The sequence below is a fragment of the Panthera onca genome, chromosome B4 (genome assembly GCF_046562875.1).
Source record: "Panthera onca isolate mPanOnc1 chromosome B4, mPanOnc1 haplotype 2, whole genome shotgun sequence".
In the NCBI taxonomy this organism is placed as follows: Eukaryota; Metazoa; Chordata; class Mammalia; order Carnivora; family Felidae; genus Panthera; species Panthera onca.
In genome coordinates this window covers 133767093-133786998 of record NC_138345.1, presented here as the reverse complement: position 1 = coordinate 133786998, position 19906 = coordinate 133767093, and the positions used below count along the sequence as shown (strand labels likewise).

The 19906-nt window shown below is 43.0% G+C and overlaps 1 protein-coding gene and 1 long non-coding RNA gene across 2 annotated transcripts in view; both read right to left on the bottom strand.

Annotated features, from left to right (window-relative positions):
- Positions 1–12262, bottom strand: part of EP300 (EP300 lysine acetyltransferase) — an 83736-nt gene extending 71474 nt beyond the window's left edge. The window contains exon 1 of the mRNA XM_078449406.2: positions 10904–12262. Within this exon, the coding sequence (XP_078305532.1) occupies positions 10904–10997 (94 nt within the window). The 5' untranslated portion in view covers positions 10998–12262. The remainder of the gene's footprint in view (positions 1–10903) is intronic.
- LOC132693683 (uncharacterized) overlaps positions 1–19906 on the bottom strand; it is a 189912-nt gene that overhangs the window by 107866 nt on the left and 62140 nt on the right. The window lies entirely within an intron of this gene.

Below are 19906 nucleotides of genomic sequence, written 5' to 3'. Positions count from 1 at the left end.
CCCCCTTTCTCTAGGAGTAGAAATTTATAAATCTGAAATTTATTCTATTACCTTTTAAACTATCCTAAGGCAAATATTACAAAACAGTATCAGAAACAACTGGTCAATCAACTCACACTATCTCCAGTAAGACATTTCCTGATTACTAAAATTATCAACCCATCAACACCATTAGCGGGCTATTTCTACCAAATAGCTTGTTGACAAGTTCCCATATACCTTTAATGATGCACAAATACAAAGTAACTTGGAGTAAAATGCTTCTTTTAATTTTTTTTGAGAGATGGAGAGAGACAGAGCATGAGTGGGGGAGGGTCAGAGAGAGAGGGAGACACAGAATCCCAAGCAGGCTCCAGGCTCTGAGAGGTCAGCACAGAGCCCGATGTGGGGCTCAAACCTACAGCCTGCAAGATCATGACCTGAGTGAGCCAAAGTCGGGCACTTAACTGACTGAGCCACCCAGGTGCCCCGAGTAAAATGTTCCTTCCCTTCAGTGTATATTCAATCTAAACACAGTGATACAAATGTGACTGACAGGACATATTTAAATCTGACTTGCAAAGTTTAGAATACATGAGTTTAGAATACAATGGATCAAGTATTAGAAATGCAACAATCTAAACAAAAATGAATTTGGACTGAATATGTGGGAAACTGGTGTTGAGTCAAAACATCCTTTCCTTATTACATACTGATTTTGTAGGTTACCCTTGGTGTTTTCTATATTGGTATATGGATTTAGCCATATAATCTCTTATAAAATGAATACTTACCCTTTCTAAAAATCAAGATGATCCCATAATATATGAGGAATTAGACAACTATTACCCACAATGAAATATATAAATGAAGCATAACCTTCAAAATTAGAATTATTAATATAATCCCACACACTGCACTGCGAGCATAAAAGGCTTTTTTAAAAAAAGTTACTAACTAGGATGTGAAACTTAAAATTGAAATAATTGTGGCTCAAAATCTATTCTACTAAATAGTACCTCTTCCTAGTTATACATCTTCCCCCGCCCCATTTAGAAAGCTCACACATTTGTCGGATAAACAGTCATATTTTTGTGCTTCAGATAAAATGAAGTCAAATAAAAACTCAGTTCTGCTCTTAAACTGTACACATTAAGCAAAACACCCATAGTGTTCTGAAACTAGTCAACTCTAAAGTATCCACGCAGAAGACAGAATTCATCCGTTGACTCTCATTTCATTTTCTCTATGGCATTCAAATGCTTTTTAAAAAACGCACAATCCTGGGGTGCCTGGGTGGCTCAGTCGGTTAAGCGTCCAACTTCAGCTCAGGTCATACTCTAATGGTTCATGGGTTCAAGCCCCGCGTCAGGCTCTGTGCTAACAGCTCGGAGCCTGGAACCTGCTTCTGATTCTGTGTCTCCCTCTCTCTTGCCCCTCCCCCGCTCACACTGTCTCTGTCTCTCTCAAAAATAAACATTAATAAATTAAGTAAAAAACGCACATTCCAGATCTCAAAACCTTTCTTTCCTCTCACTGGTGAGGCCAGAGGATAAGAAGGAGCTGGACAGGTGAATTGTGGAATTAAAGAGAGAGAATAGGTTGTGAACACGCAAAGCTCAGCCAGTTCAGTAACTGAAAGAATTCAAAGTAGGGGGAGCAAAGTGAGTGACAAGGTGGGCAGACATCGGAATGCTCAGAGCCCCTATTACAGGGGAGGCACCCAGGATTTTAAAAAGTAAGGAGGGAAACGAAAGCCAAATCTTCAGAACTTTAAAAATCTGGTAACAGTCTGGCTAGACATTGACAAGCTCATAAAGATCTCTCATTCTTATTGGTTTAGGATACTCCTACATTATTAATTCAGCTGTTTGGGGTGCTGAAGAAGCATGATATTTAAAAACACTGCAGTCTTTAAAATGAGAAAAATTTTGGGAATGCAAGCTGGTGCAGCCACTCTGGAAAACAGTATGGAGGTTCCTCAAAAAACTAAAAACAGAACTACCCTACAACCCAACAATTGCACAACTAGGCATTTATCCACGGGATACAGGTGAGGTATTTCAAAGGGACACATGCACCCCCATGTCTACAGCAGCACTATCAACAATAGCCAAAGTATGGGAAGAACCCAAATGTCCATCGATGGATGAACGGATAAAGAAGATGTGGTATATATACACAATGGAGTATTACTCGGCAATCAAAAAGAATGAAATCTTGCCATTTGCAACTACATGGATGGAAGTGGAGGGTATTATGCTAAGTGAAGTTAGTTAGAGAAAGACAAAAATCATATGACTTCACTCCTATGAGGACTTTAAGAAACAAAACAGATGAACATAAGGGAAGGGAAACAAAAATAATATAAAAACAGGGAGGGGGACAAAACAGAAGAAACTCATAAATATGGAGAACAAACTGAGGGTTACGGGAGGGGTTGTGGGAGGGGGATGAGCTAAATGGGTAAGGGGCACTAAGGAATCTACTCCTGAAATCATTGTTGCACTATACGCTAATTTGGATGTAAATTTTAAAAAATATAATAAAAAATAAAATTTAAACAAAGTTTTATTATAAAATAAAAAAAGCAAAAACAAAACAAAAACAAAAAAATAAGAAAAATTTGCAAACTTCAGGAATTAATTAGGTTGAAACAACTTTCCTAACCTTTATTTGGTACTTTATTAAAAACAGTATTTGATACTCTGTAAAGAAAGCAGGATTAATCTAATCACAAACAGCCCACCTACTGAGAAAAATGGACAAACACTTAAAACTACTTTTGAAAGACTAAGAAAATTAAATAAAATATCCATGCTGGAAAGACAGATATGACTTCTAATACATTTCAAAACAATTGGCAACAATTTGTGAGTTATACACAAATTTGGATAGAAGATGGTAATATTAGGTTATACAGGATCACAAAGCCATGCAAGTTAGCAACGGTTAAATTTTGAAATCCAACAGGGTCAAAGGGCAGAAGTGCAAGCAAATTTCAAAATATGCATTCTTAACATTGTCCTGCAACCATGACATCAAAAGGTGCAACTATACTTTGGCAAGTGACTTACTTGAAGTTGATTCTTAATCCCACCACATTTATTTAAGTCACAACTTTTAAACAAAGATGAAGTGCTATGACTGATCAGATGTGTGGCCTGCCTTGCTCTTTATCAATTTATTAATATAGTGACACTTCCTGGTGTGAAATTAATTCAAAGGTGAGGACACTTTTATTAAAATCCTACCTTAAGAATCAAGTAAACAACACGTTCATATTAAACCTAAACCACACACTCACTTATCTAGCTCTGATCATTTTATTTTATTTTTAACATTTATTTATTTTTGAGAGAGAGCGAGCAGGGGAGCGCACACGAGCAGAGCAGAGGACAGGTACAGACAGAGTGAGAAAGGGAATCCAAAGCAGGCTCCACACTGTCAGTGCAGAGCCCCACATGGGGCTTGATCTAACCAGTCGTGAGATGACCTGAGCTGAAATCAAGAGTCAGGAGCTTAACTGACTGAGCCACCTGGGCGCCCTTGACAATTTCTTGATTTTGAGTAGTGGTAACATCTTGGGAGAAGCTTTGCGGTGAGGCTAGGATTTGTTTGCTTGACTGGGGTTTGCTCTAAAGGAATGAAATGCCTATAGGGGATCCTAGACGATAGAGCTATCATACCATCTCTCCAAGAACAAAAACAAAAAAATTCTGAAAGACTGCATATCTGTAAAGAAAAAGGGAAGAGTGATTGGTTTTTGAGTTATCTGCTGTATTTTCTACATTTAGGACAACTGGTAAACAAAACCTGGGACCTTAAATAAACAATTCACATCAATAATTACAATCTACCAAAAAACTTCCAAGGCAAATGAAGTGCGCTCAAAAGACAAGTGACATACCCCTAGTATTCCTGCCATCCCTGCCTGCTACTGGATCCTGTACAGTGTCACCAGAATTCATCTTTCCCCCTTCCCTGACCATGTCACTCTCTTGTTCATAAATTTTTTTTTCCTGATGGTAAAAAATGTCAAACTCTTTATCACATTTTTGTCTTTTCATAATAGGACACCAAAATCCTTTTCCATCTGTCTCACATGAAAACATACCACCACAGTCTATGTTCTAGTCACACCAGAGCTACCCGTATTTGTTCCACCTGACACAGAAATACTCTTCCAACTTTCTCTACTTCTAAGGGAAGTTACCTTCAAGTTCTCCTGCCTCTGTTCAAACACACATTCTCTCTGAAGTTTTCCCCCAGTCCTCCAAACACGGCCTGTCAGAAACAATCCCTATCCACTACCTTTATCCACAACCTTTTTTTTTTTTTTTTTTTTTTTAAAAACACGTATCAGAGTATAACTCAGGAAAACTGTGTGGACAAGTATGCCAACCCCACCAGATCCTAAATGCTTTGAGAGCAGAAAGTGTACTTTGATTCATTTTTACATTTCCAAGGGTCTAAAACTTGGTGGGCAGTCAATGTTTGTTGGCTGAAAGGAGAGAAAGGCACTAAATGAATACTGACTACTCCACTCAGGAGAATCACACAACTTCAAAATGCTCAAAACTTAACTCATCACAACCCCTAACCCCCACCACATTCACACACAAATACTTCACTTCCTATGTTTGCTATCTCAGTAAATGGCAACCTCACCAACCCAACTATCCAAACTTGAAACTTGGGAATTATCCTTGATCCCTCTCTATCACAATATCCTAACCTGTAATTAATCAACCAGCTTCCGTTGGTCACCTACCTTTCTCTAATCTTTTCATTGCTTTCCATCTACCAATTTAGGCCACACTCATCACAGCTAGAATCCTAAAACAGCCATCTCTCTGGTGTTCCTGCATCATATGTTCCCTGTTCCTTTCCAAAGCATTCCTCACTTTAGTCGATCATCACGTACAATTCTGCCCCATCCATTTAAAAGTGCTAAAATGTAAAGTCTAAACTCCAGTAAGCGTTATAAGGCAAGCATAAGTGGCCCCATACTCACCTCTATGGTCATATTTCTTGCTATCCCCCCAGCCAGATAGAATTTAATAGGTTCCCTGAACAGGCCATACTCTTGTTCCCAGCCTGGGCTCACTCTTACTAACCCTATTACACGTATCCTTCAGATCTCAAGATCAGACACCAATTCCTCTAAGACAGTCACCAGAGGAACAACAGTTACAGGTTATAGGCCCTCCAGTTTCTCCCACTGTACACAGCACTTCTCAATATAATGCTGGTCACATCAGTCTTGAATGTAGCTCTTCCACCCTTATCTATGAGCTACGGAAGGAAGGGTCTATGTCTGTCTGGATTACCAGAGTATTCCCTTCTGATGATAAATGCCTAGTATACAGAAAGTGTTGGCCCAATAGAGACAAATGACAGCTTGTCAACCTTTCTAAGTCAGTATTTTTCAAATTGTGGGTCACATGCCAATAGTGGGTCATGAAATCAATACAATGGGCCACAACCAGCACTTGAGAGAAAGAAAGAAAGAAAGAAAGAAAGAAAGAAAGAAAGAAAGAAAGAAAGAAAGAAAAAATAGAAAACATCATACATAGTATACTACCAGTAGTATGGATAAGTTTGTCCACTTGCTGAGACAGGGTCTCTGGTACTCATGTAAAATACAGCTCTTACTGGGTGTGGTCAAAAAAATTTGAAAAGTACTGCACTCCCCCCCCCCTTCTTCTCTTCTCCCTCTTCTTTTTTAAGAAAGCCCTTTAAAATGCAGAGAAGCAAATACAAAACAGAAAAAATGGTGCTCAATCACACAGTTCTTTAGCAAAAAGCCATTCTTAACTTGAGCATTTACAGTAAGAACAATCTGCTTTCTGATTTCTCATTATGCTTTAAATACTTGATTTCCACTTACATATACAATTACTTACATATACAAGACACCCTATGTGACAGTACATACAGTACTTCTAGTCTTATTTTAATCTCTGCTACCATGTTCTTATACTCTTTAGAAATTTAATCTTTGCACCATAAGCTTTACTTCTAAGGCTTCTCCTCTCTGAACTTCATGACTTGGCTTTCTCTTTATCCAGTCTATCTACAAATTCATTAAAAAAACCTACCACTGCTTTGTTGTTGTATATTTAGTAGTAAGGTTAAAAACCATCAACAGAATTAGCACATACTATGCTGCAACAGGCACTACCCTAAGCATTGGATAAAGAGAATTTTCATTTACTCCTCCCCACAATCTTGTAAGGTGGGTACTACAGGTGAGAAAGCTGAGAAAAAGTTCAGTAATTCGCCCAAGGTTCACAGTTAAATAAAGGCAGGTCTGGGATCTGAACTCTAAAATAGACTCCAAAACTCCTTTTCTTTAACTGCTCACTTTTTTTCAGTAGTTTTAGTTTTCCTTTCTCTCTCAACTAAATTATTGCTAATTGCCTTTTGAAGCATTTATAAAATAAGATCTATATCTAAACTGTTCAGAAAAGGCTTAACACCTCAGTATTCATTCTCTTAAACCTTTGAGAACTGTGCAATAAAACATTTCCTACTAAAATTTCAGAAGAAAACTACCACCCATCACATAAAAAAATCATCTGCAAAATTCAGTGTTTTAAAATTTTTACACTTGGTATAATTTCAATTTCAACTTGCCCATTAATTTCCCTAATGTTTGCCACACTAAAAATTTCAATTTCAGCAATTCTCAAAGGATGAAACACTAAAAGCGCAGAAAACACAAAGAAGCATGTCGTATTTTTCTATTAATTGTTGGGTGGATGAATTGGCAGAACAGCTCCTGAACTGTTTTTGTAAATACACCAGGAAGAGGTATTTTACACTCCCACTTGTATCTGCAACATTCTTCCTACTCTTTTCTTTTTCCTTTCCTATTTACCACTTAATGTCCCTACAAACACCATGAGGCACCAATTTTTAACTTCTTGTTTCTATTCATCTCTCTTTTTATAGAATAGACTAAGGAGAAGGTGGAAAAACAAAGTAAAACAGAAAATGCCAAAAGGCAATCAAGGCAGAAGCTGTTTCCTCTCTCTCCTTTATACATTCACTGGACAAACCGATACATTTCTCAGCTCTGTGAGAGAACATGAATTTCTGCTGGAAAAGGGCACCCATATTGTATGTAACACATACAAGATTTACAACTTAACAAAAGTCACTTCATCTCACTATCAACCAGACAGCCTTCTTAAAGCCCTATAAATAAACTTACAAAGCCTTGAAAATAAGCAATTGACAGAGTTCAAGGCACATAATAAAATGTTTTGCAACTTAACACTGAGATCAGCAATACCTCAGTGAACCAAGGAGCCATAACTGAAAAACTCCAGAAGCTGAACTCTAATCTAAACACACATCCCTAAAAAATAAAATTAAAACATAGCATCACAGCTTTAAGAGCTGAAAAAGAAATAGCTTCCACCAAAAATATCGTGGTCAGGATAATAAACCACTAATCCACAGGAGTGTTTTGAGAAATAATAACTGACATTAAAAAAAATCCTTGCCACTTCTCTATTATGTACAGTAATCTAGCGATCAAGATAATATAGTTTATATACTATCTGCGCTGTGCCTCAAATGAAAAATAGGCATAAAATCCAAGCCAATTCTGACACCGGAGTTCACAGTAGGGCCACAAAACTGTACCAAGACCAGAAGGATCTTCACTTAAATGCCAGATCTTCGCACTGTCAACCATCTTTCCAGAGTCTGATCTTTCAGTGCATATAGCATTAAGTGTTACAAAGCAGCCACAGAATATATCCAGTGAACAACGAAGGCAACAGTATCATCCTCATCATGCCCATCCCTCAGGTTATTAGAAATAGGTTCAAGAAATATTTTCAGGACTTACCTGTCAACCTTTCTGTTCAATAATTTTAGCAAAATATTTTTACATATGGCTTTTATCATTTTCGGGGGGGGGGGGACATAAAGTCATTTGATTTATCAAATAGTTCTGATCTAACCATACCAACTTAAATTAAATTTTCAATGGATCAAATGGATCAACTACAAATATTGAAACAGGAACAAAAAGATGCACAAGCTAAAAAATAAGTCTCTTCCTCCTCATTCCAACACATAAAACTTGAACTTAATTCAAGATATTTGAATCAATCTGGAAATGTTTTAGAAGAATCTTCGACTATCTAACGAGAAGTCATTTTTATTCTGCATCAGTGGCCAACCTTAAAAATTCAGAAGGTGGGATTTAAACACTAATTTGTTTTGTTACTACTGTAGTATGTCAACCCAGCTGGGTTCCAGTTTTTTTTCCTATGAAACTGGCACACACAAACACTCTTGTTAGGTACACTTATGCTACTAGAACTGCAAGCCCTGATCATTAAAAAAGTTTCTAATGTCTAGAATGTTGGGATCATTTTGACCCAGTTCTAGATAAAATTCATAATTGAGGACCAAAGAACTTACTTTCACATTTATGAAATATCCAGGTAATGACTCAAAAGTCAAAACGTAGAGAGTTACATGTTTGAAAATTCAAAGTTTTAAAGTGAAGTGTCTCTGTTAAAAGTTGCCTGCAAACTACACTACACAGTGCTGGCTGCAGGGGGGAAAGAAAAACAAAGGGAAAAAAAAAGGTCACCAACCTGAATTAAGTTCACAAGGCGACAGTGACAGTATTTTCTTAATAACCACCTCCCTCCATCCCCCAACAAAAAAACCAGACTGATTAGGATTAAAAACGGGACACCAAAGAATTCCTGGAGTACAATCTTGGGGGGGGGGGGGGGGGGGGGGCAGGGGAGGTTGAAACCCTCCCCACAAAATTTAGAGAAAGGTAACTTTCTGTAAATACTAATATCAAGTATAATACTAAAATAAACTCTTAGTACTAAAATTGACTGAGTTCATCTCAAATGTTGAGGAATTTTTTTTTTTTTTTTTACTCTACTAAACCCACATGATACATTTAGGACTCATAATTATCCAAAGATATTTCAAGTAGCAAAAAACAGTTTCTGTGTACCGGACAGGTGAGATACTACTGAGATGAGTTAGCTCAGATCAAAAATGGAGAATGCAGCACTGCACCTGAACAGAGGTGTCTGAACAACAGAGCACAGCCTGCCTTCCAGGCCTTGCGTTACTCCATTTACTCCAAGACTAAGCCGCTCAAATCAGGAGTCATCAAAATGACACACATTAAAGAAGTTTTCTCTATAACATCCCAAGTCTCTGGCGAACTCCAACGTAAAACCCACTACCACACGACACAAAAACTAAAGAAAACAACACAAAAGCTACAGGTGGAAATATGTCTAAAGGTGATCTGAAGATCCTCTGGAACATCTTAGTAAGTGCAAAGGAATACAACGCTTGATATGTGTGATAATGTTGAGGGGGGAAAAAAGGCGAGTAAGAGAAAAAAAACCCGTGAAGACTACAGAAAGTCCAGGGAATAAGAATAGATCAAAGTTCTCACACTGCCAATTTTACAAGTCTAAAGTAAAGAACTTAGCAAAATCCTCAATCTTTGCAGGTTATCTGAAACTCAGGACACATTTTTCCCATAAAAGCAAAGAATCCAAAGCATTTGCCACATCCTTACATTTTCACCCTCTGAAACGAAGTCTACTTAGAAACATGCTTTAGAAGTTCTCTACAAACTCCTAGGGTACATTTAACTCCATTATGCACTCTCACTGGCAGATGGAGGGATGACGTTGAGTTAAAGAGATGCTCCGGAGTAAGGGGGAACATCTTGTGGACTGTCAGATGGCCAGCCATTCTTCCTCTTCATTATCCTGGCACCTCAAACAACTACGACGGCAAAAGAGAAGATCGCTAGCCATCAAGACAGCACCAAACTAATTATAAGAAGGGGATGACGGAGGGAAGTCTCCCCGAATTTCCTTTGACAAAAGGGTTTTAGTCCACAACTGAGTGAAGTTAAGAATTGTAGAGCTTTTTTCACACTCAAGTATGGATCTCCAAATAGGTTTAAAGCATAAAAAGACAAACACACACAACTACCGAACCTAACACATTTTAAACTTTTGTATGATCAGTTTATCTTTGCAGTTCATGACTGGGGTGCTTACAACTTCTAATTTTGATTTCCAACTACAGAACTCCACACAATCGGGTATCTCCACCCCCCTCCCCCCCCAAAGAGAAAGTGACTACAAACTGCAAAGAAAATGCCTCTGCTCTCTCCCAACCTAAAACCCCAGTTTCAGACATTTTGGTCTCACACGAAAGAAACGGGAGATGTAAAATGAACTGCGCTCCATATTGATTCTGAAGGCAAATAAAAAGGGGGGAAAAAAAACCCCTAGGGATGGTAGGTAAAATAATCGGAACCAAATTTCAGCTTTGACATTAAACCTTATCACACCAAACCTGAAATCCTGGATCACACACACACAACACACAAATAAAACCAAGATTTTTTAAACCCTCATCCTCAACAGAAAATCTTGTGCCAAAAAGAGAAAATTTTGAAAAGGAAGAGTGAAAAGTAGAGAAAACAGAATAAGTGCAATCAAGGAGAAAGGATTCGCAATTCCTCATTTCTCAACAACAAAAAAATTCAAAGTAAAATTGCAAAAAAAAAAAAAAGCCTTACACACAAATGCACTGGCATTTCAAAAATTAAACTGCACGGAAGCAACAATAAAGGCTATTTCCATAGCACCACTCAAGAGCTCTAATTCCAGAACACACACCGATATGACATAGTGTTGCAACAAATGTATTAGGAAGCAAAGAAAATGGTTGGGCTACTGGACGTCTTCGACCAGCTCATTCAAACACCTTTAAAATTAACCAAGAGGCAGAGAACTAAGAAGAGAAAAAGGGAGAAAATATGGAAGAAGAAAGGTGCACCGAGCAAAAAAGATGAAGGGGGGGGATGTGGAAGGCCAGGGCTCCTGGGACTAACCTGTGCCATCGCTGGCCGACGCCGAGAGGGCCGGAGATGAGAGTTTAGGCCGCTTGGCTGAAGGCGGCCCCGGTTCCACCACATTCTCGGCCATTTTTAATTCTTTCGGAGATACAGGCGAGGAAAACGAGAATCCTCGGGAAATCTCTTCTTCGGCCGGGGCTCCCCGCCCCGCTCCCTGGGGTGGGCTTGGGGGGCTCCGCCGGCCCCCGAAGGGGGTGGGGGGGAAGTTCCTTTTTCTCTTCGTCGGGTCGCGGTGGCCGAAGAGGGATGCGGACTCGATAGAAAAGGTAGGGGCAAGTGCGAGGGGCCGGGCCTGGGCCCAGGCCCGGAGGAGGGCACAGGAGCACAAATCCGCCGAGCGCGTCCGCTGCGGCGAATTCCCGAGAACTCGCGGCTCTAGAGGCGCAGTCCCCGGCCCGCCACGGCCGGCCCCTGCCCAGCCGAGGTCTCTCGGAGCTCCGCCGCCGCCATCAGCCTCTTCCTCCTCGGCGCTGTCCTCCTCCTTCTCATCGCCACAAGGAGGCGGGGGCGAAAAGGGGGGAGAGGAGGAGGCGACGAGAGACACTCACCTCCTCCCGGTGCCCCCTCCCGGACCTGCGCCCCCACCCTCCGAGCCCTCCTCCTGCCGCCGCGCTCCGCGCCGCCGCCGCACCGGCCCCTAATGGCCGCAGAGAGCTCGCCCGAGCCGAGAGCCAGGCTGGCGCCGCCGCCTCACATCGCGCGGCGGAGGCGCGGCGAGGACGCCGGGCGCGGAGCTCGCCGGTCCAGAGGGCCGAGGGGGCCGGGCCGAGCAGCGCCGCCCGCCCGCGCCGACGCCGAGCCCACCGAGGAGGCCCCGCTCCGCCGGGCGGCGCAGGCGGCCTCTCCTCGCGCCGCGCTCTCCTCCTTCGCCCTCCTCTCCCGCGGCACAGAAATAAATACGGCCGCCGCTACGGCCCCCACCCCCGGCGGCCAGGTGCCGGGAGCGCCCGCCCCCCGGGGCTCCGCTCGGGGCCGCCCTCGGCGGCGGGCGAAGGCGCCGCGGGGCGCGGGGTTATGTAATGGTCCCCCCTAGGCGTCGACGCCGGCCCGGCTGCCGGGCCGCGGTGGGGGTGTGTGCGGACGGGAGGGGGCTAGGGGTCGCCTCAGCCCGTGCGCCCCGGGCCCCCTGCCACTGTCTCGGCCCCTGCCGCCTGTCTCCGGCCCGGCTCGCCTCCGCACTCTGGCTCCCGCAGTCCGCACTCCGCCCGGCGTCCCGCTTGCCCACTCTAGCCCGCTCCCTCTCGCCCTCTCTCCCCCCCAGCCTAGCACACAAACAAGATGGCGGCTGTTGTTTCTTCCCTCTGCCGAATCCTCCTTACAGGCTAGCGGTAGCAGCGGCGGCCGGAAATGAGCCAAGGGGGGGTGAAAAAAAGGGGAGGGGTTGGGCCTCCGGAGGGAGGTGGCGAGGGGGCGGGGCCTTGGCCCGAGCCGCTCACACAATGGGGGAAGAGGACCCGGGGGCGGAGCCAGTTCCAATCACGGGATCCGCCCAAGGCCCCAACGCGGTTGGCGCTTCCGCAAACTCCCCCGGCGTCACCCGGTGGCTCCCTTTAAAGGGGAGGACTTGAAGGGAGGGGGGGCGGTTTGGGGGCCGACTCGGGATCTATTTTCAGTCGGTGGACACTTGCGGGGGAAGGTGCCTGGGTTGGGTCTCTGCGTAGGGGAGCGGTGGGAATTGGGGGTGACGGAGTCCGGGAGCTACGCCGGGGAAGGCGCCAAGTCACCGCGCAGGTGGCCGAATAGGAGTGCGGTGGGGATAGCCCTGCGTCCAGGGCCCTTGAGCGGTCTTCCGAACCCCGGTTGAATCAACCAGGCAGGGGGTACTCCGTCGTCGGCCAGTGTCGTGGGCCAGAGACCCAGTGCATCCTCTCTCCTCCATCGCTTTTCCGGAGGGAACGTCTCACATCCAAAAAATCACACTGATGATGAGTTGTTTCCCTTTTCTCCAAATTTTACAATTTGTTTTACAATAAGCCTATATTATTTTGGTAATCAGAAAACAAAAATCGCAGCAGTGGAAAGACGCTTTAGGACCAGACCTAAATTTGTTTCTTGCCCACCACGTGTCCACTCGCTCCTACAGGGTTGCACTCTCACCAAAGGAGACTTGAATTCTTTTTCTGAGTGCCTGTGAGACCTGAAGACATTTTATGGTACTACTTTTCACCCACCTCCAGTAGGCTAGCTTAATAAAAGCCCACGTCTAGATAGTACCTTAAAGATAATGTAGATATGGACAAGGGCAAAAACGTAAGGTGCTAAAGATAATCTAAGCACGGACAAAAGCAAAAATGTAACTACGAGGAAAATTCTTGAATATAAATAAAGTGTGTGTGACAACACAGTTTTGCAGAGGAGGGCCTCGCTAGCATGCTTTCACATTCCTACACATCACAGGATTCCGCTGTGTTTGGCCTTGGGTAAATTGGTACTTGAGGAGGTGGCAAGGTTGTTAGTGTTTCCCCAAGGAAACCCCCAAACCAGTATCTATGGAGATAGTTTAAAGCGTTTCACGCATTTTAAATCTCATGCTCCTTAGTTGGTGTTTGCTTATCGTTGAGTTTACTTTGTCGTTGTTGTTGTTTATTCTTTAAAGTGAACGATGAAGAGAATCAATGAGCCAGGAGTCAGGTATTACTGGAGCAACCCAGGTTGCCAACAGGGATGACTTCTGTCCTGTGATGTTCAGGCCTAATTCACCCCTACTGCAGTGGAGAAGCATTTACTGCGAAGATTAAACATGATCATTTGTGGATAACACTTACCACAGTATTTGGCACACAGTAGCACTCAATATCTCAATACAGCTTAGCTGTTCCTAGCCATTCGTTCTAAAATTAAATAGAAAAGGGCTCTACTAGGTGTGGCCGCAACAAAGTTTTTCCCAAGCGCTTGTTATCAAGGGAAGAAGTCTTCACAAACTGGGGTTGCTCCTGCAAATGTGAATGTGGCCGGGTTTTGAAAGTGCCGCATATCCGCGCAAGGAATTATTGATTTATATACACTTCCAAAATGTTGTCAGTGTTTGTAAGAAAATACTTTTATTTCTATTCTACATTTAATAAAATCTGTTCCTGAAAAAAATTTTAGTAGCCCATATTGGCAAGAACATGGAGAATTGGTATTTTCATACACTGTTAGTGGGGATAGAGTAGAGAACAAATATTTAGATTCATGCCAAATGCTTATAGATTTTGAAAATCCCAGTATCTCTTGAATGTTTTCTTTCTTTTTTTTTTTTTAACATTTGTTCTTGAGGGTGGGGTGCAGAGAGAGGGAGACACAGAATGAAGTGGTCTCCAAGCTCTGAGCTGTCAGCACAGAGCCTGACGTGGGGCTTGAGCTCACAAACCACGAGATCATGATCTGAGCCGAAGTCAGACTGAGCCACCCAGGTGCCCCAATTTTTAAAAATGTTTAACATATTTTTTTACCACAAAACAAAACAAGCAATGAAACAGCCTTGCCATGATGGGATATCATGCCGTCATTTAAAAATGAGCAGGGGGGCGCCTGGGTGGCGCAGTCGGTTAAGCGTCCGACTTCAGCCAGGTCACGATCTCACGGTCCGTGAGTTCGAGCCCCGCGTCAGGCTCTGAGCCCCGCGTCAGGCGCTGGGCTGATGGCTCGGAGCCTGGAGCCTGTTTCCGATTCTGTGTCTCCCTCTCTCTCTCTGCCCCTCCCCCGTTCATGCTCTGTCTCTCTCTGTCCCAAAAATAAATAAAAAACGTTGGAAAAAAATTTAAAAAAAAAAAAAAAATGAGCAGGTATGAGGTGCCTGGGTGGCTCAGTTGGTTAAGCGTCTGACTTCAAGTCAGGTCATGATCTCACGATTTGTGAGTTCGAGCCCTGTGTTGGGGTCTGTGCTGACAGCTCAGAGCCTTGAGCCTGCTTCCAATTCTGTGTCTCCCTCTCTGTCTGCCCCTCCCTTGCTCATGCTCTGTCTTTCAAAAATAAACATTAATAATAAAAATAAAAATGAGCAGGTAGGTGTTGGGTTGGGGGGATGGGCAAAGGGCATTAAGGAGGGCACTTGGTGGGATGAGTACTGGGTGTTAACTTTAAGTGATGCATCACTAAATTCTATTCCTGAAATCATTACTACACTATATGTTAACTAACTTGGATGTAAATTTAAAAAAAGAACAGTTAGGTATGTACTATCATAGAAAGATATCCCTATATTGCTAAGGACAAAAAAAAAATTATAACACAGCAGGTCTAGAATGGCTCTACTTTTATAAATGTAATTAATATTAATAATGGATTGATTGGAAGCTGAGAGGATATGCACCAAACTTTCAACAGTGCTGGAGTAAGAGAAGTGTTACGGGGAGCTTTCACTCTACGTTATATATGTTTGTGGGGTGTGAAATCAGAACTAAAAACATTTTTTTAAAAAGCCGTCAATGGTTCCTCTTTGCCCATAGGATAAAGGTTCATGTACAAGCAACGGCCCTTGTCTACCTGTCTCATTTCTCTCAACTTCCCTCCTTGCAGCAAAATGGAATTATTTCTACGCTTCTTGTGCCCATGCCCTCTCTGTCTTTGGGACATTCACACATAGTCCTTCTGCCTGAAACACCCACCACCCCCACCTCTTTTGTCCACCTAATTCCCAATCACTCTTCAGGTCTCAGCTTACACATCCCTTTTCCTGTAAAGCCCTTACTGATCTCCTTGAATCCTGGTTGCAGACCTCTCCCCTGCCCTCCCATGGCAAGCATCCTATACTTCTGAATCGCCTCCATTTCACACTGTGTTATAGTTCTTGTTGGCCTTTTCTGGTGACATCAGGAAGGGTGACCGTGTTGTCCATCTCTCCCTCTCCCAGCTCCTAACTCAGGACGTGATGCATGAGCAGGAGAGGAGCAGAGAGAGGGGGAGAGAGAATCACGCACAAGCAGAGGAGGAGCAGAGAGAGCGAATCCCCAGCAGGCTCTGTAGCCCAATGTGGGGCTGGAACTCACAAACCATGAGATCATGACCTGAGCTGAAGTCAAGAGTCGGACACTTAACTGACTGAACCACCCAGGCACCCCTCAACTCAAACTTCTTGAACAAACAAATAGATACCATCAATTTGTCAATCTGGTCTGAGTGTGTGGGTCTCTCTGTCCATCCTTTTATTCAACTGCAGCGACAAGGACACAGTCTATCTTACCTGCCCATCAGGTATAGCCAATCTTCCTCTCTCCTGGAATCTTGAATATCTTGACCCAGGTTTTTTATAATTATCACGGAAGGAGAATAAGTGTTTGTATTCATTAATGATTTGGGAAACTGAGACTCTGAAGCAAATAAAATGTCCTTTGTGAGATCCCAAACTGAGGCAAAAGGAAGACTTGAACTCAGGTTTTTCAACATCACATACAGGCCTCTTTCCACTGAACCCTCAGGGCAGGAAGCCGGTCTTACGCTTTCTCATGCCTCTGGTACCTAGTATAGGAACTCCTGCAGGATTCATAGCCAATGAGTGTCTGTTGAATGAAGGAAGCAAGGAAGAAGGAAGGAAGGAAGGAAGGAAGGAAGGAAGGAAGGAAGGAAGGAAAGGAGGAAGGAAGGAAGGAAGGAAGGAAGGAAGGAAGGAAGGGGGAAGAAGAAAGTTATAAACATATACTCAAACACACACATTCACAAAACCTTTTCTATAAAATTGGAACATACAGGGCCAAAACCACCAAAGCAGCCACAGAACTTGTAACTTTCTGTATTGAGCCTGGTGTCCCACCATAAGGACTGAAATAAACTGCCAGCAAGCAAGAATTTGTAATCTTTACACCCCAAAACCAACCTTTCCTGAGCATCTTCTCTGTGCCCAACATTTTGCTGGGTATTATGGATTCCAAGATGGAGAAGACATTATTCCTGTCCTCTGGGCACCCCATCCAGTTGGAGAGAAACCCATAGTGATAGTTACCAAACAGAGTGATGACGGCTCTCTCAAGGCAATCGAGGATGGATAATTCATGAGCAACACACTTGTTACATTGGTTACTAAGACTGGAGCGTATGCTAATGAGAGGGCCCCGGGTAGGAGAGGACGCTGCAAAAGTGGCCAGGCCAGGCCACAAAAGACCATGTGGCCATACTGGGAAATTTGGACTGAGACCTGTTTTTTATTTGGAATATGTGGTCATTTGATCTACAAATTAGAACATCTGTACAGTAATTCAGTGGGATATTAAAATATGTTAGCAGTATTATAAATAAAGACCTGGTTGACTTCAAAATAAGAAAACCATGACCTAAAATGTGGTCCTTTGTATTCTAAAAGGGTTCTCCAAAGGATGGCAAAAACGACAGACATGCAAATAAGATGTTTTCAATGCCTTGTACCCCTAAGCTGATGGTAACTATCGCCACAATGTGTGGGCCTATCAGACTGTGACTTTACCTAAAGAATCTCAAAATAGCTCTGCTCTGCTCTCTGCGGCAGGCAAGCGTCTGCTCTATTCGGCAGTAGCTCATTCTTTACTATTGTTGCTATGTGACAAACTATTGGCTCTCACTGTTAATCTAAGCCTGCCAGAGAAGGAGGGCGGGCTGAGGGCTTTGGGAGAAGCATCTTTCCTAGAATCTAATGTAACAAACGTGTCCTGAGAATTTCCCAGGTACTCTCATGGTACCTGGTCCTGAAGATACAGATATCCAGTTCGGATGACTGAACATTTACTGCGTAGTTCCTATACGGAGGCACTTGACTGGGCTCCAACAATGTAAAGATAAATAAAATTCACATGGTTTCTGCCCTCAGTTTCTCACTATCTAGTGGTAGAGATAGTCTTATAAACAGGAAACTATGATCTAGTATACCAGATTAGATAGATAGAGGGTCACGTGGGTGGCTCAGTCAGTTAAGTGTCCAACACTTGATTTTGGCTTGGGTCACGATCTCGTGGTTTGTGAGATCAAGCCCTGCATCGGACTCTGTGCTGACAGCACAGAGCCTACTTGGGATTCTCTCTCTCCCTCTCTCTCTGCCCCTTCCCTGCTTATGCTCTCTCTCTCTCTCTCAAAATAAATAAATAACCTTAAAAAAAAAAAGATGCAATAATAGAATGTTGAGTGCTATATGAATACTCAGATGGGTGCTTTGGATGGGTTCAGCTTTGGACATAGTGATGTTCTTGTGGGACACCCAGATGGACATCTCCCATGGACAGATGGACATACAGGTCTATAGGTAAATGAGACTCAGTCCTCGCCCTGGAGGGTCTTGTTATTGAGTGAAAGAGACAGAAATGTAAATACAAAGATCAATTATAATGCTCACAATTCACTCAAAGATGATGGTACAACTACCTTGGCCTGGAAGTGTTGATGTCTCTCTAGGAGACAGCCTAGGAGCTGAGTCTTGAATGAATCAGAGTGGCTATCCTGGTAAAACAAAACAAAACAAAACAAAACAAAACAAACAAAACAAACAAAAACCCCTATGGGAAATAATCGAACAACTCTTTGGCTCTGCAGTCCAGGCACAGGTAAAGGGAGAGTGCCCAGAGGTGGCACAGCAAATACCATAAAGCCCGAACCCTGGACTATGGGCACTGTGGCTTCCTGGGAGCTACATGTATGGCATCACCTGATGACAAGAGATATCTTAGGGTGCTGAGGTCATTAGAGGCATACAAAGCAGCAAACCCAGCGTTCGACACTCTGCCACCCTGAAAAACATCTCCTTCTCCAGGACTTCAGGTGCATCTCCCCGAGACACTGGAGGAATATTTGCCTTGTCTTCCTACCTGCAGGTTTCTTCTTTGGATTACTGCTTTCACTCATCTTGGCATAAATCAAAGTCAGAGCAATTACATGTCAGTCTAAATCAACATTCTTACCCATCCTTGAACCTCAATTAAATTCTGTGTTTTGACCCAGCTCAGCTTTCCAGGTAAGGGAAACAGACTCTACAAAGGCTTGATGAAGTCACTGTTGCTGTAGCTAATAATGTATGGAAAAGCTGGTAGGAGATTCATGAAGTCGTTTTTTAATTTTTCAAAAATGAGAAAGGGGCACCTGGCTGGCTCAGTTGGTGGAGCATGCAACTCTTGATCTCAGTGGTCATGAGTTTGAGACCCATGTTGGCTGTAGGGGTTACTTAAAGTAAATACATAAAATGTTTTTTTTAAAAAAAAAGGTGTATTTTTTTTTCTCCTACTCTTGTCCCTTAGTCAATTAGGGCCCCACCCCAATCATCGTTACCACTTTCTCCCATATGCTTCCAGACCTAAGCAGTACATGTTTGAGCAAATAAGTTTATATTTCTTTATATTTTATTTTAAATGTTTATTTGTGAGAGGGAGAGAGAGGTTGAGGGAGGAGCAAAGAGAGAGAGGGAGAGAGAGAGAATCCCATGCAGGCTCTCTGTGCAGAGCCCAATGCAGGGATCCATCCCACGAACCGCGAGATCCTGACCTGAGCCAAAATCAAGAGTCACTTAACCGACTGAGCCACCCGGGCCCCCAACTTTTTTCTTTTTATTTAAATGGTATATATGTGCTCTTCTGAACTTTCAAATTATTTTTTTTAATTGTGATATACATCATACATACAGAGGAGTGTGTGAAACATACATGTACAGTTTAAAGGCAAAGCTAACCCTTGTGTAATCATCTAGACCGTGTAATAAAATATACCCAATGTTTAGCTGTCCTGCCCAGGGCTGTATGGCCTCTCATCACATACCCCTTGCTTCTCAGAAGCATAGCCACTACACTGATTTCAGCCATGACCATTCCCTTGCCTTTTTAATATAGCTTTCCCTCCTATGTATGCATCATCAGGCACTGTAGCATAGTTTCACCCAGTTTTGACCTTTATATAAAGGAAATCATACTCTTCAGGGGGACAAAACATAAGAGACTCTTAAATGTGGAGAACAAACAGAGGGTTACTGGAGGGGTTGGGGGGGGATGGGCTAAATGGGTAAGGGGCATTAAGGAATCTACTCCTGAAATCATTGCTGCACTATATGATAAC